Source organism: Carya illinoinensis, chromosome 15, assembly GCF_018687715.1.
Source record: "Carya illinoinensis cultivar Pawnee chromosome 15, C.illinoinensisPawnee_v1, whole genome shotgun sequence".
In the NCBI taxonomy this organism is placed as follows: Eukaryota; Viridiplantae; Streptophyta; class Magnoliopsida; order Fagales; family Juglandaceae; genus Carya; species Carya illinoinensis.
This window is the reverse complement of record NC_056766.1, coordinates 9,425,158-9,450,787: the sequence shown is the minus strand read 5'-3', so window position 1 is coordinate 9,450,787 and position 25,630 is coordinate 9,425,158. Positions and strand designations below refer to the sequence as shown.

Sequence of the window (25,630 nt, the reverse complement as noted above, 5' to 3'; positions counted from 1 at the left end):
GTCCTTCTTTTGCAAGTCAAGCTATTTGACTTGATAAAAACTCTATTTGTAAGGCTCTTTGATATGAATGAATGTTTTGGCTTGTTATAAAAAAAAAAAAAAAACTTTCATCTCAATTCAATTAAACCAAACTCAACATCCAAATGTGGCTTTAATAAGATCATGATGTATAAATGAATTTAAACTAATTTCATTAATAAGTTTCAATAAGAATAAAAAGCATCAAAATTTTATTCTTTTTTGGCTTCAAACATTTCGATGAAGAAAATAATTATTCTTAGGCTATAAAAGTATTCATTTCTCTTCAACCAAATATAGTAAATAATTTTATCTCTCATTCTTTAAATTCTCCACCATTCTTCTCTAACACAAGGATAACGTTTTCTCATATAAAAAGCTCACATATGAAACATTATTTAAAAAAGAAACACATTTAAATCAGTTAAATCGGTATGAATTGGCTGATTTATTCGATTTTGTGACCAAATTTAATAATGCACTAAAATGGCTATCTTGTTCAAGTTGAGTCAAGTACTAAATCCTAATGTTTTCTCAAACCATGGTTGATTGATAGCTTGCAATCTGTCCACATATCCTCTCCAGTAAATACCAACACATCCTCTCTAGTAAATACTTTGGTCAAAGCTTCACCAACTCATCAAGCAATAATTTCCGCAAATCATGCTCCTACCTAACGTTCAGCTTGTGTTATCAATTTTGCTTTTATTATATCATGTTTGCCACCATCCATTACGGGATACACTTGCATATATATTGTACTCATATATTTATGAAGCAATATGACAGAAAACAATATTTTCTCAATCTGTTATATGCTATCTAGAGCCTTTTACGACTAACGTCTTCAATTCCTTGTTTTTTTTTTTTCATGGCATCATCTTCAACAATGAGCTCCACTTCTGCTTCCTCTATCTACCCTCTCCCTCTTATCAATATCAATCATCTTATTACCATTAAACTTAAACGAGAAAATTACCTCCTATGGAAAACACAATTGGTTTCCTATCTCAAGGTACATCACCTATATGGCTTTGTTGATAGCTCCATGCCAGCACCTCTTTTGCTGCTTCTTGCACTTGCAAATGACCCAATTGGTTCAGACTTTCTTTGTAATCCTAAATATCATCATTGGCAGTAGTCAGACCAACTTCTTCTTTTAGCCCTTGTTTCTTCCTTGTCTGAAGATATCTTGGCTCATGTAATTGGTCTTCACACTTCTTGTGAAGTGTGACATGCACTGGAGAATATTTTCTATGTTCAATCTAATGCTCGGATAATTAACTTGCAAGTAAATTTATCCTCTACCAAAAAGGACAGCAACTCCTTTGGAGAATACTTCCAGAAGATGAAGTGCTATGCTGACACCTTGGCAGCCATAGGCCAACCTCTCATTGATTGTGAGCTCATTAGTTTTATTCTTGCAGGGCTTAGTTCGAACTATGATCCACTTATAACCTCCCTCACAACTCGACTTAAATACATGAACCTCTAGAAGACATATGGGCACCTACTCAATTATGAGCTTCGATTGGAACAACAACAAACAACCTTGAACCAATCCTTGAACCAATCCAATAATCAAGGTTCACGAGGATGTGGGCATGGACGCAATCAGTCCTTTACTGGATCATGACCAGTTTGCCAAGTTTGTCATAAACCTGGCCATAGTACACTCAGGTGCTTGCACAAATTCGACTTTGCTCATCAAGCTGAGTAGAACAATAGTCCCCAAGTTCACATGGCCACCGTACCAACCTCAGTAGATTCAAGTTGGTACCTTGTTACTGCAACAACACATCATCTTACCTTTGATCTCAACAATTTAACACTTCAAGCTGATGATTATGTTGGCACAAATCAAATAAGGGTCAGAAATGGTGCTGGTTTGCCTATTCATCATATTGGTGTCTCTCAATTTTGATATCCTTCCAAAAAATTATTTCTCAAACACCTCTTGCATGTTCATTCAATTAAAAAAAAATTGGTATCAATTACCAAATTTACTCGTGATAATGGTGTATTTTTTAAATTTCATCCATCATTTTTTTGTGTGAAAGATCTCAATACAAGGAAACTCCTCCTCTGTGGACCAACTAAAGATGGGCTTTATATCTTTCCACCATAGTCTTCCGGTATGCAAAATCAGATCATGGAATAAACCATAAAACAAGTTGAAAATGGCTTTTATTTCGAAGGAACAACTTCCTTCGGATTCCACCCAAACCTTCTACCTTTCTAGCTTTCTGTAAATTAAATGCACTGAGTCTTACATGTAATCCATATTGGCCCCAAGCTATTTGCAAATCTCTCCTAAATCAAGTCTTGAAATTCAAGACTTTGGAGCTAGTTACCATTGATTAATGTTAAATACAGAGCTAGTTACCATTGATTAATGTTAAATACAACGTTAAGGTATAAATCTCACGTATTTCTTTTGAAAAAGTATAGATTCATCATTAAAAATTATTATTTTTTCATTTAGATCTCATATTGAAAATTGAATCTTGATTAAGCTCTCAACATATCAAATGCAAAGGATTTAAGATCATGTTAGAAGTACGGAAGATGCGTCCTCTACACTTACAAACATAAAAAACTTATTTTTAAATAGAGTAATACTACTACAACTCCTAATTTATAACACTTTGTTCCTTGATGTAGCAACACAATATAGTGCTATGTGAATTTTTAAAAAAATTAAAAAAATATATATATTTTAAAAACAAAATGAACAGGAGGAATAAAAATAAAATAAAATACAAAATGAGCCATATAAATTAGGATATAATTGCAATACTCTTTCAAATATGGCTCCACAAATTTAATACACCAATCATTTGTAGTTAGACTCCTAAATGTAGAGATTAATTGCTCTGAATCATCCGAACTACTTTGGTCAGACAGTCCATCCAATCACCTATACCCCTTCCAATTAGTTGTGCCCGTTGAAGGCCATTAAGGTGGTCAGCAACTTCAAGGTTCGAGATAATTAATGAATCTTACCCAAAAAAACCTAATCCCATGATGTTTATAAAATGAAAAAATTTATACAACCTCTCAAAACCCTAACATTCCACTTTTTTTTAATTTTTTAATTTTTTTAATAATTTTTTTGAATTTATTCTTTTTAAATTAATTTAATTATTTTATTCATTATTTATATATTAAATATTTGATAAAAAATTAAAATAATAAAAATTAAAAAAAAAATAGGATGTTGGGATGTTAGGAGGTTGTGTAGCAAAACCCTTATAAAATGGCCAAGCTGGGTATCTGCGCCTTTCCATTATTCTTTAAAAACGTTAGAAAACCAAGAATAGTGGCCGGTGACATAGCTTGCTGCCAATTATTATTAGGAGTGGTAATATATTACATTAATTTAACACGAATACGATACAATAGTAACGGATTAAGATTTAGTCTTAATGGATTCGGATCAAAATGAATTGACCTTTATTAAAACAAGATTACTTAATGGATTGATAACGGGTCAACTTATTTTAACTCGTTATAATCTGCTATAACACGTTAAGAAAGTTAAAGTTACAATTTTACTTATAATTATACCCTTATACCTAAAATTAAAATTGTTATAATTTCAAATTATTTGAATTGTAATTTTAGAATTGTAGTTAGCTTTCTAATTTTTATAAATATTATGATTTTAAAATTTATATAAAATTATGTTAAATTTAATTAGATCAAACAGATTAATTTTAAACATATTCAACCTATTTATATAAATAATTTGAAACGGGTCGTATTTTATCGTGTTAACTTATTTTATAATATTTATTAATAAATACTTATTTTATAATATTTATTAATTGATCAAAATAGATTGATACAATACAATCTGTTATATTAATAAATTTTATTAAATTTTAAAATTTTATTTCGATAAATTTAATAATCAAAATTAAAATTAAATTATATAATATAATATATATATTTTGACGTGGTACGAATGGTTAATACAATTTGACAACCTGCCCTGAATTATGATTTATCTTTTTTATAGGCTCTATTTAAAGCTGCACCACATAGTTGTATTTTTGGAGATGAGATGTGTACTGCGTTGCGTTGGTTGGCAATGACCTTTCAGAACGATCATCACTTTTGGGATGTCCTCGAAAAAAGTGCGTGCAGGTTCCAGACATGCAGCAGCAAAAAAGAAGGCACTCCGTGACAAATTCCATCCCTCTCGCTTACAAATTTCTGGACCATCTCTCTTTTGAAAAGAACTTTGCCCATTGAGTTGTGGATCCTCATTATGTTACTCTTTTCTCATCTAGCTATGATGGGTCAATTCAAGAGTGCAGAGGACTTGTAAAAAAGGGTTAATTTATAAATTGTAAATAAGGCATTATCTCTTATCAACTGGGCTATGAGCAGTAGCTCCTTTGATGTTCCTCAGGTGTTCGTTCAACCGGGATGCACCCTATTATTACACCATGACCTCAAATCGGATGACTACCATGGCTTCTTACACTATAGGCGATGACAATGCCAGCATTCATCATGTAACTGAGCAAATCTTCTCACATCTCTTCATAGCAATCCATTTGAGATGTTGACGGTCAGTTGATTGGTGAGAATAGCAGATACCATGCCCGTGATTCACGCTTTCAGTAATTTCAACACCTTGAAAGACGTAAATGATGGTTTATCATTCACACAAATGATAGCTCCATGTTACAAGATAAAAATAAAAAAAAAAAAAAAAAAAAAAATTGAAAACTGAAAGCCTTCTCTAAACAGGGTAAGAAATTGGCTCCATTTCAGGGTGTAGGAGCCATTTCTGGAATTGAAGTTACAGGGGGGCCGAAGTGAAGAACACAGGGTATGTAAGTATAACTCCACATGTAGGGGCAAGTTCTCGGGTAAGAGAGAAAATCCACGCATTCAACTACTGATCTTTGAGATGGAAGACCGGGAATGCAGTTGTTTCTAACATCAAGCACTCCTCTCTCAATCAAGAACAAACAATATGGCCCTATATTCGTAAAATAATTGGAGGACAATGATAAATTCATCAAATTCTCTAGCTTACAGACCACCTCCGGCACCATGCCATACAACTGGTTACCGGTAAAATTCAACTGCTCCACCTTCTTCAGACAACCCAACGAGAGTGGTAAAGGACCAGTCAAATGATTCTCGCTGGCATCAAACACTGTGGCTTCCTTTAGAAAACCTAGTTCATAAGGTAGACAGCCTGTCAACTGGTTGTTAAACAACAGGACCTCAGTTAGAGAGGACAGAGATTTTGCAATACCTCCTGGGATTGGACCCGTGAACTTGTTGTTGGCTAGAGTGAGATAGAGAACATGAGAGATGCTTAGGCTATCGGGAAGCATCTGCATGAAATTGTTGTTGTTGATAAAGAGGACGTCGAGGTTCTCTGTGAATATTTGAGGTGGGACTGACCCAGAGAATCGATTGAACCGAATATCCAAGAATGTTAGGCTGTTCATGCCTAGGACAGCCATGGGAAATGGACCAGAGAATTGGTTGTTACTTATGTCAAACTCGTAGAGATAAGGGAGTTTACAAATATTGGGAGATATGGTGCCGCAAAACTTGTTGGAATTCGCATGGAAGAGAGCAATATCAGGAAGCTGATCAAGAAAGCCGTCGAGAGTAGGAGCGCCAATTTGGAAGCCATTAAAGTCTATGGAAGCGAGAGCTATTGCAGATTGGTTGTCTGGGGGGTGGTCACAGTAGAATCCTCTGTAACTGCATATATCTGAGCCTACCCAGGATTTGGTAACGCCCAGATGATCTGAGGTAATGATGGATTTGAATTTTTGGATGACAGGGTAGACCGCCTTAAGCCTCTGGTCTGCAAATACCAAAGTTGCAGTTTCTTGAGGTAAAGTTAGTGGCGCATGAGAAGTGGTTGTTGATTTCTGACATCGGAGTTTGATGGAATTACTGTGAAATTCGTTGTTGCTTTTGCTTCTACCCTCACCACTTCTGCTTCCGATAAAGTATTCTTGAGTAGTTTTTCTGTCACTGCTGGTTGCTAACACGGTGTTGAAAACCAGAGAGGTAAGAAGGAAGCTGAGAGCAGTAAGTGCCGCAGCCATGGTGGATCTGCTGCTGATCATCTTCTTATTGTTTACCCATTTGGCCTCTGTTTGGAAGGTTTCACAGCAAAAGGCAGGGGATTGGGAAAAGCACCGAAAGAAGCTCGATGTATATATTGAAGGGAAGAGTAATTAGAAAGAGAAAAATTCTACCTATCATTTATTATTCGTATATCACGTATAATTTTTTAATTTTCAAATTTTTTTCTTATTAAATATATGATAATAAGTAAAATAATTTAATTAATTTAAAAAATTAAAATTAAAAAAATAAAAATAAATATGATGTATAATTTGTGAAGATAAATAGTAACAAAACTGGATAAGAAAGAGCGGCACGGGTAAATACCACATTATCTTGAATCTTTATTTTCCACTTCTTTAAGCTCTACCATGATATGATATTAGAAGATGAACTCTTAAAATTTATAGAAATTTAGACATATTTAAATGAGATAAGATGATATATAAATGATAATAAAATAAAATTTGAATAATAATAAAATTATTTGAGTTAAGATATTTTATAGAATTTTGAAAAATAAGAGATGAAAAGTAGAATAAAAATATTATAAAAGTAAAAATATCGTTAAAATATAATTTTTTAAATAATTTTTATTTTAAAATTTTAAAATTTAAATTATTTTTTATGTTTTAGTTGAAAATTTGATTAAATTGTAATGATTTAATAACTACTAAATTAAAAATTAAAAATTAAAAAATATTTATATTTATGATATTTAAATATTGAAACGAAATAAAAAGATATTACAACACTAAGCCTAGTAAAAAGGTCCTATAAAATTTATTATACATTTAATATTACACAATCCTATCTAATTTATATAATTATATCTATTTTATTCCTTTTAAATAATACAGAAGAGCTAAAAAATTTTAAGAAAATATTATATATTAGATATTTTATTTTAGAACAAAAATAATTTTATAATATAAAATATTTTATGAATAAAACTTTTGTCACCATTTTGAAGGTTGAGGCAGGTTCTTTCAATCATTTCACACATACGATGATTTATAGCCCCTTGTACCTAATGGATTACTTTATCAATAGGGTCCAGCTGTTGCTAAAACTGAGAGATCAAAATTTTCTATGACGATGGACATGGGAGATAGTGCAAACACGACAGGGTGCTTTGTCCAGCCATCAATTCAATCAAAATATTTTGACTCCCACTCACAGCGTGAAGAATTATCCACTTACCAGCTAGATATTCACAGGAATAGTAGCAGTCTTTATACGCAAGATCGAATGCCAGTTCAAATTGTTAGAGGGATGTGAGTGGTTGGAGACACACGTACAAAGCCAACGTGAAATTGTTGAACTGAATTACAAAGGAGACTGCCACAATATTCCAATTTTGAAAGAATAAAAAGGTCAAAAAAAAAAAGGAAAAAAGGAACAGGAGCTGAGAGCACAAGCTTTGCTGCAACATTCACCAAAAAGGAGAATAATTGCAACGAAGATTAGCTCTCTTACGACATTGACAGAGCTAGAAAACATGACATAAACTAGCTAAAAGATCACCTGATTACCCACTCTCATGAAAACTTTATTTCTTAGTTCACGAACTGACTCACTACGTACACATACATATATACCATGATCAGATTATCAATGGTGTGGATTCACGAGTGCAGAGTAGGTTTTCGGGGAAGGAGGGGTCATTTCATCGATTGTAGGGATAACCACACCTTCTTCATCTTCCTCCTCTTCTTCGAAAGCCGAAGAAGCAGTGCGTAATCTGCATGGAACAATGTTGAAAGTACTCTCTCTTGGGCAGCTTCTTGGCCTCGAGAAGAAACGTGAACACTCTGCAGCAGACTTCTGCTGCGGTAGCCCTATAATGCAGTTCCTCCTCACGTCAAGCCTCCTTGCCCTTATCAACCTCCTGCAGGCTGGCCCGACTTGGCTGAAGTAATTGTACGATAGCGAAAAGTTGTACGCATTCGGAAGTCTGCACAAGGACTCGGGAATCGTCCCGTAGAACTCGTTATGCGCCAGGTTGAGTAACTCCAGTTTTGCTAGGCACCCGAATGACTGCGGTATTGGCCCTGTCAAGAGATTTCCCCCCACGTCGAACACGGTGGCCTTGATCAAATACCCGATTTCGAAAGGGAGACAGCCGGTCAATCTGTTGTTCAAGAACAGCACCTCGAGTAGGGTGTTCCAAGCCCGGCCAATACTGCGAGGGATTGTTCCGGTGAACTTGTTGTTGGCAAGGGTGAGAAACAGAGCCGGCGTGTTCCCCAATGTGGCTGGAATTGTTCGATTGAACCCGTTGTTGTTGATGAACAAAACGTCCGTGTCGATGTTGAATAATGGAGCCGGGACTGCCCCGGCATAGGTGTTGAACCTAAGGTCCACGAAGGTCAGATTGGTGGCGCCTAGGACATTTGACGGGAATCCTCCGGGGAACTTGTTGTTACTCAAGTCGAGCTCGTACAAGTAGCGCAACTGGTTGATGTTCCGGTTGATTGCGCCGGTAAAGTTATTGGAGTTAGCATGGAAGATAGCAATGTCGGGCAAATTGCGGATAAAACGATAGAAGTTCAAGAAGCGACCCCCAAATCTTGCACCATTGAAGACAATGCCAGCAAGTCCGGTGATGTTTAAGTCTGGCACGGTATCGCAATAGAAACCCTTGAAGAGGCAGTAATTGTTGCCAACCCAAGTGCGGGTGTAGCCTTGAGGGTCGTAAGTGATGTTTCTTTTGAGCTCCTGAGTGATGAACAGAATCCTAGCTCTGTTGGACAAGGGCCCGGGATTGTTTGGCGGGCGACGCGGCATAAGATTGAGGGATGGAGGATACAAAGGAGGTCGAGGACGGATCCGAGTAATTAAAGGATTCGGACGAGGTGGGGGAGATATTAGTGGACATCTTGGTGCTGGGGGACATTTAGGTTGGGCGTATCCGTGCGAGAAAAAGGAGCAAAGGATGAACAGAGCTGAAACAAGTGAAAGCAGCATCTTGGTGTGTGAGGGTAGAAAGTAGAAACAAGAGAGGAAGAGTTTTGTGCATGCAGCAGCAGTTCTACTCACTGCTTATATAGTACAGATGTGTCGGTGAAGCTAGCCCTTGGTATAAATCGTTGTCAGCTTTTGATAAACGAATTATTGCCGACACATGTTCTGGAGAGAAATGACAGGGCTATCAGTTTTGTTATCTATTTATTATTATTTTTATTTGATTTTTTTAATTTTTAATTTTATTTAATAAATAAAGAAGTAACTATTAATAATATAATATATTTTTTAATTTTTTTAATAAATATTAAAAAAATACTTAAAAGAAAATGATAATTTTTTTTTTAAAATTTTTGATAAAGAAATGATGGTAATAATTGGGGTATTAACCCTATCACTATCCTTCTTAACAATGTAGCCACTTCTCTTTGCTGTCAATTATAAACATTCGACGATCGATTGGAAATGCATTATGGGTCTTTACTTTAATCTACAATCATTTGGGGGAATTAGGTACGTCTCTCTTTATCGAATTAACAATGTATATTCACTTAAATAGTGATCATTATGTCGTCGTGGGAGGACCTTAGGCTTTAGTATGTAAAAGATAAAGTATAAAGTTTTGGGGTCTGCTCAAAAAATGAAAAGATTAATACAACTTGAATTGGAAATTAATATAGAACTTAGTGTAGGAAGAATAACATGATCTTCTCTTTTTCTGGTATTTGGATCACAAGGACCACAACATCTACTTCATGATGATCTTGATAATGTAGAGAAACTCTTTTTCCAATTTCGATAGAGAGAAAATAAAGATAACAACTCAAGATAATACAAAAAAATACTTATTTATAGTAAATTATTTATTATGAAAATGATTATTTCATATTAAAATGAGTTTACTAATCTTATCTAGGTGTATAAGCCAGTCAGTCTGGATTGAGAAAATCGACCAGACCAAACTTTAGACCAATTGGTCTTGATCCAATAAATTGTAGACCGAGACCATTTGGTCTGATCCCGAGGTCTATAAATTTTAGACTAGACTGAACTGAACTGAACTTCTATATATTGTTTTAAAAAATATTTTTAATAATTTAATATATTATTTTTATATAGTAATTATATAAATTAATGATATAATTTTCATCTAATTTATTATTATTGGTCATATAAAATATTTTTTAATAAGTTAGTTACATAATCTATATTAATAATTTATTTAATTTTAATTTAATAATTTAAATAATTTTTTTATTAATTTACTTAAAAGAAGAAGAAAAAAATAATTAAGCAGGATTGAACGGCCTAACCAGACTAATAGTTATCAGTCCGGTCTGGTCTAGAAAAAATAGTCCACCACCCTCCCAAACTGGACTGATTTATACATCTAATTTTACCATAATTAATTATTTTCTTTGTAAATAAATTGTTAGGAATAATTAATTTAGCGTGATCTAATCAAGAACCTAATGGAGCAGGTGAAAAAGATGACATTACCAAATCAATTCATGTCGTTCAATGAGTGACCCAAATTACCAAAACAAGAATACAAAATCATCATGCATTTAATTTCAGTCAATCTTACAAAAACCCTTCCACGTGATTTTTGCTGCTCTTTACGTACAAATAAAAGAGGGGGGTCTCCACCCAGAAAAGAAGTGGACCAATCCAATACCCTCACTACGATAGATATAATATTTTATAAAATAGTTCAACTTTTGCTTTTAACGTATATATATGTGTCAATAATGGGTAACGATGCTGTGTGTTCTGTTCTTTCTTGGCAGAGCAGAGATAAAAGCAGCTAATCAGAGGCATCTGGAGGAAGAAAGCAAAGCAAAAGCTATAGCACCGACGACTTTTAAATAAAAAGAAAGTAAACAGGATAAGATGAACACATGGGTAAAAATATTTATACGAGGGAAAAGACTCGGAGAATAAGGTTCTTTGTGCTATGCAGGAACTCAAGAGTGAGCAGGAAGATATATACGTGACCACCGACAGCCAAGAGTGACACATGAGAACAAAGGCTATGTTCGGTCTCCTGTATTATGTGTTAGAGCATTGGCATCCGGTTGATCAAAACTACTCACACTTACCTAAATTTTAGTCATTTTGGGTCAAGCTTTGTGAAATTTGGCCCTGCATCCGACTGATCAAAATAAGAAAAAAATTTTGAGTTATTAAAGTTACTCTTTATTTAAAAAAAAAATAGTAAAGAATATTTTTTTTTTATTAATGTTATATACAATCGTAGTGTGTAAGTACCGTATAATCGTTTTGAAAAAGAGTAAAGTTTATTATTAAAAAATTAATTTTTTTTTTTTATGTAGATCTCTTATTTTTTCATTTTTTTCAAAGTGATTATACGATACTTGTATACTTATCACTCATTTCTTTTTTCTAATCCTATATACATGGAAATTTCCTCCTGCATTTTTATTCTCTCTTACATCCACTCACATGACCTTGTTTATCATTTATAATAATCAAATATTTTTTTCTAAAATCTTATAATTTTTTAAAATAATATTATCATTAAAAATAATAAATTTTGAAAATATTATCATTTTCGAGAGATAAATAATTATTATTTTTTAAAATTCATTAAAGATTACTTGTGACGCCCCCAAATCCCCACGCCCGAACACGGGAAAATCGAGACGTCCGGAAGGTGACAACCCCGGGTCACCATCCTATCGACGGGTGCCAAGTGTGTGCAAAGGCAACAAATGTGCACGAAAGAACACGCAGCGGATAACGAAAGTCATAACTAAGTACCAGAATTTTTCTTAACGTAATACAAGCTGTTTAAAACGTACATAGATAAAATATTACAAAACACAAATACAGTTTTATACAAATATAAAACACAGCATCAGCAGCCCGGCGGAGCCGCATCCTCGGGCTCAGCCTCCTCCTCTTCGTCCCCTAACTCTGCACCAAAAGCTACGGAACCAAAATGGTACCGCAGGTAAGTAAAACCCAAACACTACCAGATAAAAACACATAAAACTCAAACAAGATGCATGAAACATGCCCAATGCACAAAGCCCATAAAACACCCGTTTTCCACACACGCCAAAAACTCATTTGGCCTCTCAAACCATTAACCAATTTTAACCGCATGCACCATGACCTCCCCTAGGGGTCATTCGCACACCCTGGCTCCAGTGCCACACCGCAGAGTACCACCACGCATGTGACACCTAACGAGCGATGCCCAGTTCCGTGCCCCGCACGTTCGTAGCCAAACATCCTCTAGCCCTCACCAGCAAAAGGCCACGGAGTCGGTGCGTAGGGCGATGCCCGGTTCCGCGCCCGGCGCGTTCGTAGCCAAGCAACCCCTAGCCCCCGCTCCCGTCGTCTAGCGACAACTCAGGGGACATCACTCAGTTTATTCCGCTCCCGAGTGACCAGAGGAGCTCCACCGGGATAATACCCCATCCCGGCTTGGGGTCGTGATACACACGCACCCGTAAAACCACTCACGCCAATACACAGGTTTTTCACACAAATCCACAAACACACGTGCATGCGCCATGTAATGCCATAACAATGCATAATAAAATAATCCAACAATCATAAATCAAATAAACAAGCAACTCCGTCCTCCATCCATCCGACCCCCGAAACTCCTCGGACTCAGTCCGGAATCAACAACCAACCACAATAAATAAATGAATGAGCAATATATATTAAAATCTGAAAATAGGGTTTGGAAAATACTTACAGCGCTATACGGTAATTTTAGAAAACAAGCGGCGTTGCAAACGGCGGAAAAACAGCAACGTCACAGTGAAAATTCACTGTGGCCGTGGGTTGTGAAAAACCCACTTTTGAACGGGGACAAACTAGAACACGAGATTGATAGGGTATGGTCTAGGGATGGTTGTGAAGCTATTGGAAGTGATGAATGGCCGTGGGTGGCGGCGGAATCGCCGGAAATGGCCGGAAAATGCAAATCGGAAACTAAGCTCGTAGGAGCTGTTTCGGTGGTCGTTGGAGGCCGGAAATGGGTGGGTTAGGACGGCAAGGAGTCGGTGATGAAGTGGTGAAGAAATGGTGGCCGAAGGTGGAGCGACGGCGGCGGATCGGAGCAAAATCCGTGCGCCCTTCTTGGAGCTTTTCCGGCCAAACGGCCGGCCGGTTGGGGGTGGGCTTTGGAGGGGTGGTGCACCGGAGGGAGGGGAAGAGAATGGGACCGGTGGGGGGCCGAACGGTGGCCGGACGGTAGCGGTCTGGGCTGTTGAAGGGACGCCCGGCGTGAGGGAGAGGGAGGAGAGAGAGAGAGAGAGCTCGGGGGGGGTTCGGACGCGGGGGAGAGAAAGAAAAAAAGAAAAGAAGAAAAAAGAAAAAAAGAAAAAAAGAAAGGAAAAAGAAAAGAAGGAAAAGGAAAAAGAAAAAAGAGAAAAAGGAAAAAAAGATGTGAAAAGAAATGAGGTCCAATCCTCACTCCGGGAAAACGAAGCAAACCGTCGAAAAAGATTAAAAACCACAAAAACAACTAAAAGAAATAAAACACAACATCAATTAAATTAAAAACCAATTTTAAAACGCAAATAAATTAAAATAAATAACTAATATATTAATTAAAATAAAAACAATTATTTCAGCGAAAATACGCTTAAAAGCGGGTCATCACATTACTAGTCCAAAACAAAAGTTAAATAATTCAATATATGACAAAATGTTAAAAAAAGAGTTAAAAATAATAATAAAGAAAGAATAGAGAAAGACTATTTTAATATAATAGAGAAAAAATAGAGAGTGAAATACATGAAGTTTTGGAAAGAGAAGTAAAATTTAAGAAAATATGATTTTTTAAAATTTAGAAAAAAATTTATTCATCCAGATGTGAATGCTGTTAGAGGAGAAATAATGTTATATATTTTGTTACTTTATATGAAAAATTTAGTTGTAAGTGTAACTGTGTATTAATATGTATATCAATCTAATGTGATTGATTAAAAAATAAATTTTATTAAACAATATTAATTTAACTTTTGAATATCAAATAATTAGTATTCATATACAGATTAGTATGTAATTTTATTTGTACATAGCAAAACTCTATTTTATAATACTAGTAAATCATGTATTATAAAAATTAATATATTTATCTTTATATTACTTGGCCCCACATGACAAGATTTTCCAAAGCTATGTTCTTGACATAGAACGTCGTCCGGCCTATTATAAACTAATCCATGCACGTAATAAAATAATTAATATTTGACATAATGTTGGAACCAGCTCATGCTCGCATGCTCTCTCATTCTCAATAAAAAAAGCAAAAAAAAAGAAAAAATGAGAATAATTTGTGATGGAAAAGAAGAAGTAAGGAATCATCCGTACCTTTAAAGCATTATTAATCGTCGGCAACGTCAAGAAAAAAGCGAAAAAGAAAAAAAAGTAGCGCACAATTATTATTAGTCGGAAAAAGTTATAAATTTTATATTAAAAAAATTATATTATTAAAAATTAATTTTTTAAATATAAATTTTATATTTATTTATTTAAAATAATTATACATACTTTTACATTCATGATTATAATTATTATTATTTTTAATTTTAATTATTAAGTTCTATTTAAATAATAAAATTGTGTTATCTCATATTTCTTATCATTATAATTTTTTTAAATTTTTAAATAAAATATAATAAATAATTTAATTTTTTATAATTTAAAAATAATAATAATATTAAAAATATTTTATTTAACTTTTAATTTATATTTTAATTTATCTATTCTCGATTCACTATCAAATCGATTCTAAAATTGTATTTAAATATTGAGTTGAATTAAGTTAAATTGTAATAAAAATTAAAAGTTAAAAATTAAATAAAATATTATTTTTTAATATTATTATTATTTTAAAATATTAAATTATTTATTATATTTTATATTAAAATTAAAAAAATTTATAATAATTAAATGAGTTGAATTAAAAAGAATTAATAAAGAAACCGATCCAAAACTTCTTGACTTTAACCTAGTCAAGAGCAGTCTTATAGCTCTCACTCTTTTTATTTTATTTTTATTTATATTTTCTTCTAAAGAGGAAATGAACAAAATTCAAAAGTGCAAAACAGTACAATAGTACACCTTTGGTGACCTGGACCTTTGGTGACGTCGGAAGAAATTGCGTCACAAAGCCACTAATAAAGCCATGCCAGTAAATAATACATATTTCTGTCACATTTCTTGTTTTGTTTTGTTTGATTCGTCTTTGTCAAGATCTGCCATGTCAGCTGAAAATGATACGCGATTAATAAATCCTGTGGCCATAGATCACAACAAAAGTCTCAAATTTTATAAGTATATGCTAATTTTAATTTTATCACATTACTTAAGATTATTAATTGTGATTTTTATATTAATGTTTTATTACAAAAAAATCAAAATAAAATATTTATTTACTTAAAAGGATAATAGTTTTAATATGTTTTAACTACTCCGCTAGAATGTGAGATTTGTAATCTCTATTTTAGATAGAATACTGACTCTAAGATATTTTGTCCAGAATGAGTTGCATTAATAAATAAGATCATATTAGTCACAATAATATTTATGTATTGAAGAGTTTGAAAAGTAGTGTAACAGCGTACTAGAAATTCAATTATGAAATTTCTATTAGTTTTAAGAATCTCGTGAAGATCCCATAAGTTTTCACGAATCCATTAATTGTATAGGTTTTAGTCTAACTACATAGTTAGTGTTATTATTTACTATGGTATCAGAAGTGTGTTTTAATTATTGGAGATAGTTAGAAGTGTCAAAATGTATTATGGTTTGTGCCATTAGACTCGGAGGGTTATTTAAAGTCTTATGATGAAATAACTCTTTTTCATATTTTCGGACGAAACGTTTGTTCAAAATTGTAGATATTATTGGATAAAAATATCTTGAACTAATTTTTGTGGATATTATTGGATAAAAATATCTTAAACTAATTTTGTAGATATTATTAGATAAAAATATTTTAAACTAATTTCGTAGATATTATTGAGTAAAAATATCTTGAGTTGATTTTTGTAGATATTATTGGGTAAGAGAATCTTACACTTAACTCTCACTCCGAGTAGGAGAGACCTACACTTAACTCTCACTCCGAGTAAGAGAGACTTACACTCAACTCTCACTTCAATCTCATCTTTTCCATACCTCGTCTATAAGTATCTCCAGCCACCCCCCACGAAATTATTTTCATTTACACTTTCCATTGAAAGAATACCAAATATTCTCTCTCGGACAGCTTTTAGGTGTTCTTTTGCACACTCATTTCGAAGCTTTTGTAAGTATTTTATCATAAAGTATCCTTCATACAAGTTGTTCATTTTTTAGTCTAATTTACGTGGATATCTTATTTGTTCCATTTGAAGGTCATTTGGTCAGTCAAATATTGTTTAAACTCTAGAAAGGTCATTCTGGGAGATAAACTAGAGAATATGTTATAGTTTGGAGTTTTTGACAAAGCTAATAGATAGATATTGGTCCAAAATTTTTATGGAATATTGTTAACATGTGTATATGATTATGAGTTGAGGAGTTTTTCATGATTAAAGGTTTTGTTGAAAGATTTTCTTAGATCTAGAAACTTAGAAACTGGAAGAGAAAAAACAATTTCTGTTTTGAGAAAGTTTAAATCTTTAGTGGTTTAAACCTATTCAAATGGTTTTGATAATTTTCTTGAAGGATCCTAATCCTCTTATATACATATTAGAATATTATTTTGAAAATATTTAATATTAGTTTCAAAGATATGAAATACTATGCAAAGAAATGTTCTGATAGGCCAAAGTGTGGATGTTCTTGGCTCAATTTATGTTTTGGTTAATGTTTAACTATGTGATCTTGAATTAGAAGCTTATATATGTTTTAGGACACCTTTTTAAATCATGTGATGGTTTGGTTTGAAGATCACATCTTTATAAGTCATAAATCAAAAGGTTAATCAAAACAAATTAGAAATAAAAATCAATGGAAATAGCATATAGGAATTTCGGCCCTATGAAGTTTTAATAGTTGTGATTAGTTTTAAATTTTTATAAATTGATATTTGAGTTGAGGATAAAGATTACATGAGGCATGTAAATTTTGGTGACTTTTAGAGTTAGCATGCAAGATCCTTAAGTTATGGGTAAAACAGTCATTTTCCTACATGTAGAGAGTAAAATGAAAATTTTACTCTTTAAGTTAGTATTTTTCATGTTTCAAATTATTAGTGATTTAGTACTAATTTTTAGAATCACTAATTACAGTTTCTCGTGATCGCGCTTGAGGTTTTATAAGAAACGCGAAGATCGAGGTAAGTTAGCTTTTAACTTACTAGCAGTCTACTGTGTATGTGTGCTAAGTAAAGGAACTATAGTGTATGTATGTGTGTTATCATATATGCCATGCCATGTCAAGTTATTACATATTTGTCTGTTACACAGAATTTATTCTGTCATGAGTTTCATCTGTTACACAAGATATTCTGTCATATATTGCAAGTACATGATGTTAAATATGCCATCTATTACATGTATGTCATGCCATGTTCACTGTTGCAAGTATGTCTTGTTAATTATGCTTCCGTTACATATGATATCATGATATGAAATTGTCTGTTACGTGTTTAAGTCATGTTACGATATAACCCTATCTCAAGTTGGTCATATCTTTCAAGTTATGTTCAAGTCACGTTATGTTACGTCAGGACTTCTGTCCTTTCGTATTCCAGTCACGTTTCATCTTGAGTTACATTCAGTTTCGTGGGGTCCACAATAACTGTGGCACATGAAGTATGAGGTCACAACAATTGTGACTTATACACTACGTGAGACACAACAATTGTGACACATAGAATACGTGGGGCCATAACAACTGTGGAGTATGTATTTAATTGCATTGTGATGTGTAGAATACCTGGGGTCACAACAATTGTAAAGTATGTATTTACACGTAGAATACATAGGGTCACAACAACTGTGGAGTATGTATTTTTCATGTTAAGTCAAGTTTCAGAACAAGTTCATGATAAGTTAAGTTTCAGATCAAGTTCATGTCAAGTCAAGTTCAGTTCATGTTTCAATTTAAGTTATGTCAATTATGCTATGTTGTACGTCAAGTTATGCTTTAATTATTTATGAATTTGATTATGCATTCATGCTTTTACTATCATCCATGCATCATTAGCCTGTATGGAAGTTTTTTGTTAACTTGCTGAGATTTGTAATCAAATCTCACTTTGATAGTCCCAACTACCATTCCCCCCGAATGGTAGATCTTGTTACAAGACCTGAAGGAGAATCAGGAGCTGACCAACTAGACACAGTTGACTGAGAGACGATGCGACGTCAATGTTAATATAGTAGTTAACGTAAATTACTACTTGTATGATGGAGTTGCATCTTCAGTACTTTTTGGATCATAAATATTTTGGACTAGTGTTATGATCTTAATTGTTCAATGAATTTTTATATATGAAGTATATTTTAAGCATTTGAGATATTTTCAATTTGGTGCATAGTATTGCTAAAAAAAAATTTATCCGCTGCGAATATTACATAATATTAGATGTATGTTAGGAACATTGCATCTTATATGTCATGAACGGAGGCAAGTAACCTTGTGTTGCATGTCTCGACGTTTCAAATATCCGTCCAATTCCAAACAGAATTTAGGGGCGTCACAAGTAGTATTTGGCTTGTAATGTTTCTGATAAAAAATGTAATAACCCGTTTATAAATAAATGAACAATATTTTACCATAATATATATATATATATATATATATATATTGTATATATGTTTAAACAATATACATGAATGATTCCTAGTACTGCTCCCAAAGCACCGCTATCAAGGTGAATTTTTATTGGGTGCTTAAATGTTTATCTATAATTATTGCTCAATTAAGATAAATTACATTGAACTTGACAAAATATACGGAGTGGTTTCAGCGTCGATGTTTTAATTGGATATGTCGTTTAATTTCTTGTTCGTAGAACTTTTCAATTTTTTTTATACACGGGGATGGAAAGGGGGATTTTCTCGTGAGAATTCAAGATGTAGCCAATTGATATATGAAATTAATTTCTACTCCTTCCCTTTCCCTCTCTCTTAAAAATTCAAAAACTTTAGATATGATTTTTGCTTAAAGAGGAGGAGGAGGTTTTGCCTTTTTTCTCATTCTTCCTCTCATTTCCCTCGTTCTTCAATCCACCCACATTGTCTATCAAGATAGTTCTTTTTATTTACTTTATTTTGCTTCCTTCAAAGCAGAAAAAGACAAATCTATAGTTTTTTGGCAACTCTTAATAGATATGCGCAGCAGAAGCAAACTCCCAAGCTATAAATCGTTCAGAAGAAAATGACAGTTTTGCAAAAAATACCATGCATGGTCCTTACCCGCTGTGCAGATTTGCTCGTGGTCCTCACACGCCACCCCTTCTGACAATTTTTCTCGCCACACGTGCCAAATCACTAGATTTACCACCACAAGATCTTTCAGACATGACCTTTGTGGCTGAAAAGAGTCAAGCGTGTTGCCTTCACGCGTCATCACAGAGTCTGAAATCTACTAGAGCTGGTCCAATTTATAATCCATTATTTTTCGCATCTATGTTACTACTTTCCTTTTTGGTTAAATAAAATAAAAGAGGAGTTCGCCTCTCAGACTTTCATCTATATAGGTCAAATCATCTCCTTCTATGGAGGGTGAGGTTAAGTCTTTGTTTAGGCAAAGAGTGTTATCTTTTGGATATTTGCCTGTAGAAAGTATCAATAGTAGTGAAAATCAGATCAATCACAAAGAAAATAGTGTATTAGATGAGCTCCAAATGTATTATTTTGATTTATGGTGTCATGTTTAATATGGAGACATTCTAGAATGTATTCGATCATAAATGTAACATTTCTTGATGAATGAATCATGATAGTTTTCTTTAAAAATATAAAGGTGTTGCCACTTGGTCTAAAGGATTTCGGCCATAGGACTTTTCAATTATAATTACGCTTCTTAGGAAAATACCAATTTAGGCCCTTAAAAAAAAAAAAAAAAAAAAAAAAACCAATACAGTAATAGTCATTACTTCCTTAATCATTAAGTAAAAAAAATTTAAAAATAAAATAAAATATATGAGTCATTAAATTGAGAGAACAAACTTAAGCGGCATAGTATCATTTTCCAACTATATATTTGTTGGCACATGAAAATGTATTACATGCGGTGGTTCTATGGTTACAAGCAAATTTGGTAAAACAACCACAACAATTTAAAGTACACTAATGCAGCTTTTCCTAATATTTTTATCATGCAATCATATAACTGCTCATTTATCTTATGTTTTTTTATCAATAAGAATTACTATTAATTAAGTGCATTAGACGGAACATCTCTCTCTCTCTCTCTCTCTCTCTCTCTCTCTCTCTCTCTCTCTCTCTCTCTCTCTCTCTCTCTCTCAATATATATATATATATGTATATATCAAGGTTGGAGTACCTTTAGAAGATAAACCTATATATATACCACAACAGAAAGGGAGAAATCTGCACATATGTACTACGTTTATCCGCACAGGATACGCAATTTTTCAATACTTTAGCTAGTTGTAAAGACTGATGCAGGTAGAGTGCTTTGAGATGCAACAATATCTAAGAGAAACGAATTGAGAGTTCTTCAATATGGTGTAATTCACATATTGTCATTATATTATTTTATTAATAAACAATCAATGTGCTAAAAGTTTTTAGATTACATAACAAATTAGGAGTACATTGTCTTCAAGCATAGTTGGAGTTTTCATTTACACGCAAAATTGAATAAGAGCAAGCCAATTGACATTTGAGATTCATTGGCCGTTGTGGAGAGTTAAGAGGAGGAGAATTAAAGTCGTATGCCTTGATTTGTACCCAGGGTGAGTGAACCCTTTTAAACTAAAATCCACAAAATATAAAACTTAGATATTACAATAATCCTCCAAAATCAAATACCTCCAAAACCCTTCCGAAGAAAGTAAACTTGATGCTACTATATATTCTCTAAAATCTCATAAATCCACTTATGCCACTTGGAACTTATCTCAAATTTATCTTATAATCCTATCACGTGCCATCTATTCCAACTATCATAACAATCAAACTCATCGAAAAAGAAATAGTGGAGATAAACAGGTGAGTCCACCAACTCAATAAGTAGTGAAACTATACCAGTGTGTAAACTTGAGCCAGTTACAAATGCAGAACAGAACAATCTAAAAAATTAACCATGGTATTTCAGAAGACTTTCATTACAATAATAATACATACAAAATACCTTAGGCATAACCATAACCGAAACAGAATAAAAAATAGTAATAGAGACTATATTTATCCTTGTATTAGAATTGTGCATATATGTAATTAGCTAAGCAGAACAAAAAACATTTTGTCGCCAAGGTGAGTGCACTTAGCATAGATATTTACCCCATGGTAGGGTTGTACATATATGTTGTTGCCCAAATGACTAATATAAGAGGGGGAGTGAATTGAATTGTATTAAAAAAAAAATAACAATTATAAATCAAATATATAATATAAAATATAAACAAAATATTAAATAGCAATAAATATAAAGAGTAAGGGTAAGAGAGAAGCAAACTCAGTATGTTAACGAAGTTCGGCCCCACTGCCTACGTCCTCGTCTCAAGCTACCTCTTAAGGATTCCCGAATTCACTATTCAATCTCCTTCAGGTGGAGATATAAACCTATTACACCTTTGAACAACACCGCTACAAAGGATCCGTGTAGAACACCCTCTACACTTGCAATCACCTTACACGTGGTGATTCAACTATTCCCCGTGTAGAATACTTTCTACACGCACAAGGGTTATACACACCATTTTTCTGATACAAGAGCTGATAGTGGGTCGGTTATCAGAAAACACTCATCAATGAGTGAAATAAGAACAATACAGCGCAAACTATATCTCTCAAAATGAACAAGAATTAAAGCTCAATGCTTAGAGAAGAGAGAATGAAAGTTTTGAATGAATGTTGTATGCTCTGGATGTTGTGAATGTGAAGCTCTCAAATGATCTATTTATAGGCATATGAGACTTAATATTCAAATTTAAAAAGATTCACATGTCAAAGACAACATCATTCACTTTTTCAAAAAATTCAAATAAAAAGTTCTTTCTTTTCAATTGTCAAAGACAACATTATTCATTTTTCAAAAACTTCAAACCTAATCTTTTACTTTTGGCATATGATAAAAGAAACACACTTTCCTTTTTCAAAAATTCAAACCTAATCTTTTACTTTTTGCATATGACAAAAGGAGCACACTTTACTTTTCAAAATTTTCAAACAAAATCATCTACCTTTTGTATAAGTCTAAAAAAGCATCAATCACTTTTGAAAATATTTAAATAAAACATGCACATGTGAAAGATGACAATCAATCATCTTTAATATTTTCAAAATTCAACCCTTTAATCAAGGTATGCACATGTGAAAGATGACAATCAATCATTTTTCAAAATTTTTAAATTTAATTTACAAAATATTCATGCACATGTGGAAAATGTATTTTAATGCTTTATGATAAAATATTAATTTTGAGCCTTAATCCTAATTTCGAATTTAAGAGATTTACAACATTACTCTATGACTTTAATGTGAATTTGTTCCCTTCTTGCTCATGCTTGTTTCCTTGATGTGCTTGACTTTATTGTGTAGGCAACTTTAGCTTGAGACTTCTTTATTCTTTAAATTCATTTGTTATCATCAAAATCCATATGTAGATATATAATTATTCAAAACTTGAAACATTGGGTTCAACAATCTCCCCCTTTTTGATGATGACAAATACTTGATAGAACCTGAAGTCTGTATTAATACTTAAGCTCCTCCTGAGAATATGCGTTAGTTTTTCAAGCAAAAGTATAAATATAATTCCAAGCATATATAATAAGTTTAGCAATTCAAACAATGTTAATGTTCTAATCTAAAACTTCTCCCCCTTTTGGCATCATTAAAAAGGATTAGCAGCAAATAAATGGATTGAAGAAAACGTTGCGTTAATAGACACTGTAGATAGTTGAAAAATGGAGCCGTCCGTGACCCGACAAGTGCTGCAAAGCCTCGAGGCCTAACTCTATGAATTTAGTGCGGCTGAAGATTTAAACAATCGCCTGATGTTGTTGACAAACGAGATTGAAGGCTCTAAGTTTCTATAAAAAAATGATCATTTTCACCTATCGGATACCAAAAAAATACATCGCTTCTTGACCTGAGTTCTGTTTTTCCATAACGATAGAATGACCAAACAATTCTCTTCCACTAATATTCCAGACTTGAATCAGGAACTCTTGACGCATCAACCATCAATCTTCTCTCCTGAGGTCGTCAATACCATGATAGGAGTAGAGAACTGTTTTTCTAGTAGGACTGATTCTGAGATTATTGCAGAATCAAGAATGCTCAGTAGTCAATATGCTGCCTCTGTTACGATCATGTCTTGGAGGTTAATGGCGAGGATGAGTGAGATTGATCATCTTAACATCCAAATATCTGAGTTACGACAGAAGCTTGCTAATAAGGATAGAGAGAATAAAAGGTTAAAGCAGGAAAACAAAGAGTTGAAAAAATTTACAGATTGGTATGCTCATGATTTGCAACCACGGATAGAGGAGCTGGAACGAGAAAGGGTTCAGATACAAGGTCAATATCGGCAGATAACAGCAGAGGTTCATCGTTTACTAGAAAAATAGGGACAATCTACTGTTAATCTCGCTGGCTTAGTAAGAAAACTTTTGACAATGTGTATCCAGCATATCTTGTATTTCTTTTGAATAAATAAGATTTGAAAAGACAATTGTTTGTCTTGTTCTTTATGCTATCTCTATAAAATCAGTCTTAAAGTTCATCCGATTTGTATCAAATCTTATTCTCATCTCTATAACTCATCTGCATTCCTTCAACATTCTCGCTTTAAGTTTTCAATTCTTTTCTCAATGGTTCATTCTTCTAACATTCATTTAGATTCATCTATGAGGTATTCAGCACCTCAACCTCTTGTCCTTTCTGCAGCTACCATTGGTGCCATGTTGCAGCAAGAGAATAATAGTTTGGCTAATAAGTCAGACTCCGATGCTATCTACAACTTGGTGAGTCTTGGGACTCGCTACTCATCCTCTATTGTTGCTTTTTCCCAGCGAGTACAAGCCAAAAATCATGAAGTTGAAAAGCTCAAAGAACAAATTGTTGTACTTCAACGAATTGTTCAAAAGTCTCACACAAGGGAAGGAATCATTCGGTAGAAGAATAAACAGTTGAAATCTTTATTGGATTCTTCATTCCGCGCCGGCTCCCATGGATAAGAATGACATGATATTGTATGAAGAGAATGAGCGTCTCAAACATGAGGCTAAGAATCTCAAGTTTATGTAAAAGTATTTAAAAAAAATCTATCTCTATTTTTATTGACTCTGGTCTATCTTTTAAGAGATATTCATAGCATGCATCATACCTATTTCTCTTCTGATCATACATAATCTATCTTCTGATAAAGGCTTTGTGAAAATATCTGCTAACTGATCGTGTGTGTTTGTGAACTCTAGTACTATATCGCCTTTCTGCACATGATCTCGAAGAAAATGATATCTTATTTCAATATGCTTAGTTCTAGAATGTTGTATTGGGTTCTTTGAAAGATTTATAGCACTTGTATTATCACATTTGATTGGAATGTGATTATACATGAGTTTAAAATCTTCAAGTTGTTGCTTCATGTAGAGAACTTGAGCACAACAACTACCCGCAGCAACATATTCTGCCTCAGCAGTAGATAGTGCAACAGAATTTTGTTTTTTACTAAACCAGAAAACTAGTGCATGACCTAAGAAATGACATGCTCCACTAGTGCTTTTTCGATCTATTTTACAGCCAGCATAATCAGCATCTGTGTAGCTGATTAGATCAAAAGATGTGTGCTTAGGGTACCATAACCCTAGGTTAATTATACCACTAAGATATCTAAGAATGCGCTTAACTGCAATTAAATGTGATTCTTTTGGAGATGATTGAAAGCGTGCACATAAACACACACTAAACATAATATCTGGTCTACTGGCTGTTAAATATAATAAGCTACCAATCATACCTCGATATATCTTCGAGTCAACTGGCTTACCGGATTCATCTTTATCAAGTTTAGTTGATGGGCTCATTGGTGTTCCAATTTCCTTAGCACCTTCCATCCCAAACTTCTTCAGTAATTCCTTAATATATTTTGATTGATTGATGAATGTCCCACTTTTTGCTTGCTTAATTTGCAATCCGAGAAAGAATGTAAGTTCTCCCATCGTGCTCATCTCAAATTCTTCCTGCATAGTCTTAGCAAAAACTTGACACATATTTTCATTAGTAGCACCGAATATTATATCATCAACATAAATCTGAATCAAAAGAATATCATCATTTTCATATTTAATGAAAAGAGTTGTGTCGATTTTTCCACTTGAAAAACTTTTTTCAATCAAGAAACC

At 33.4% G+C, this 25,630-nt stretch overlaps 2 protein-coding genes and 1 non-coding gene across 4 annotated transcripts; 1 reads left to right on the top strand and 2 right to left on the bottom strand.

The window, feature by feature from the left end:
* The first annotated feature begins 1,405 nt into the window (after positions 1–1,405).
* Positions 1,406–1,544, top strand: LOC122298041. The gene has a single exon (XR_006239098.1). It is a non-coding gene; the product is annotated as a small nucleolar RNA Z247 (small nucleolar RNA).
* A 3,226-nt stretch (positions 1,545–4,770) lies between these two features.
* LOC122295633 (uncharacterized protein At4g06744-like) lies at positions 4,771–6,255 on the bottom strand. Of its 2 annotated transcripts, XM_043104712.1 has the most exons (2): positions 5,300–6,255; positions 4,771–5,218 (listed from the first exon to the last, which is right to left on the bottom strand). In XM_043104712.1, the coding sequence occupies exons 1-2, from the start codon at positions 6,132–6,134 to the stop codon at positions 4,803–4,805; spliced, it is 1,251 nt and encodes a 416-aa protein (XP_042960646.1). In that variant the 5' UTR covers positions 6,135–6,255; the 3' UTR covers positions 4,771–4,802. The 2 variants fall into 2 exon arrangements, with proteins under 2 accessions (XP_042960646.1, XP_042960645.1); XM_043104711.1 differs by having other exon boundaries at positions 4,771–6,254.
* Positions 6,256–7,433: 1,178 nt separating this feature from the next.
* On the bottom strand, positions 7,434–9,161 carry LOC122297662 (uncharacterized protein At4g06744-like). The gene has a single exon (XM_043107797.1). The coding sequence runs from the start codon at positions 9,103–9,105 to the stop codon at positions 7,750–7,752; it is 1,356 nt and encodes a 451-aa protein (XP_042963731.1). The 5' UTR covers positions 9,106–9,161; the 3' UTR covers positions 7,434–7,749.
* Positions 9,162–25,630: the final 16,469 nt, after the last annotated feature.

Coding starts and splice junctions, on each gene's coding strand:
- LOC122295633 (XM_043104711.1), bottom strand. CDS start 6,134: ATGATCAGCAGCAGATCCACCATGGCTGCGGCACTTACTGCTCTCAGC.
- LOC122297662 (XM_043107797.1), bottom strand. CDS start 9,105: ATGCTGCTTTCACTTGTTTCAGCTCTGTTCATCCTTTGCTCCTTTTTC.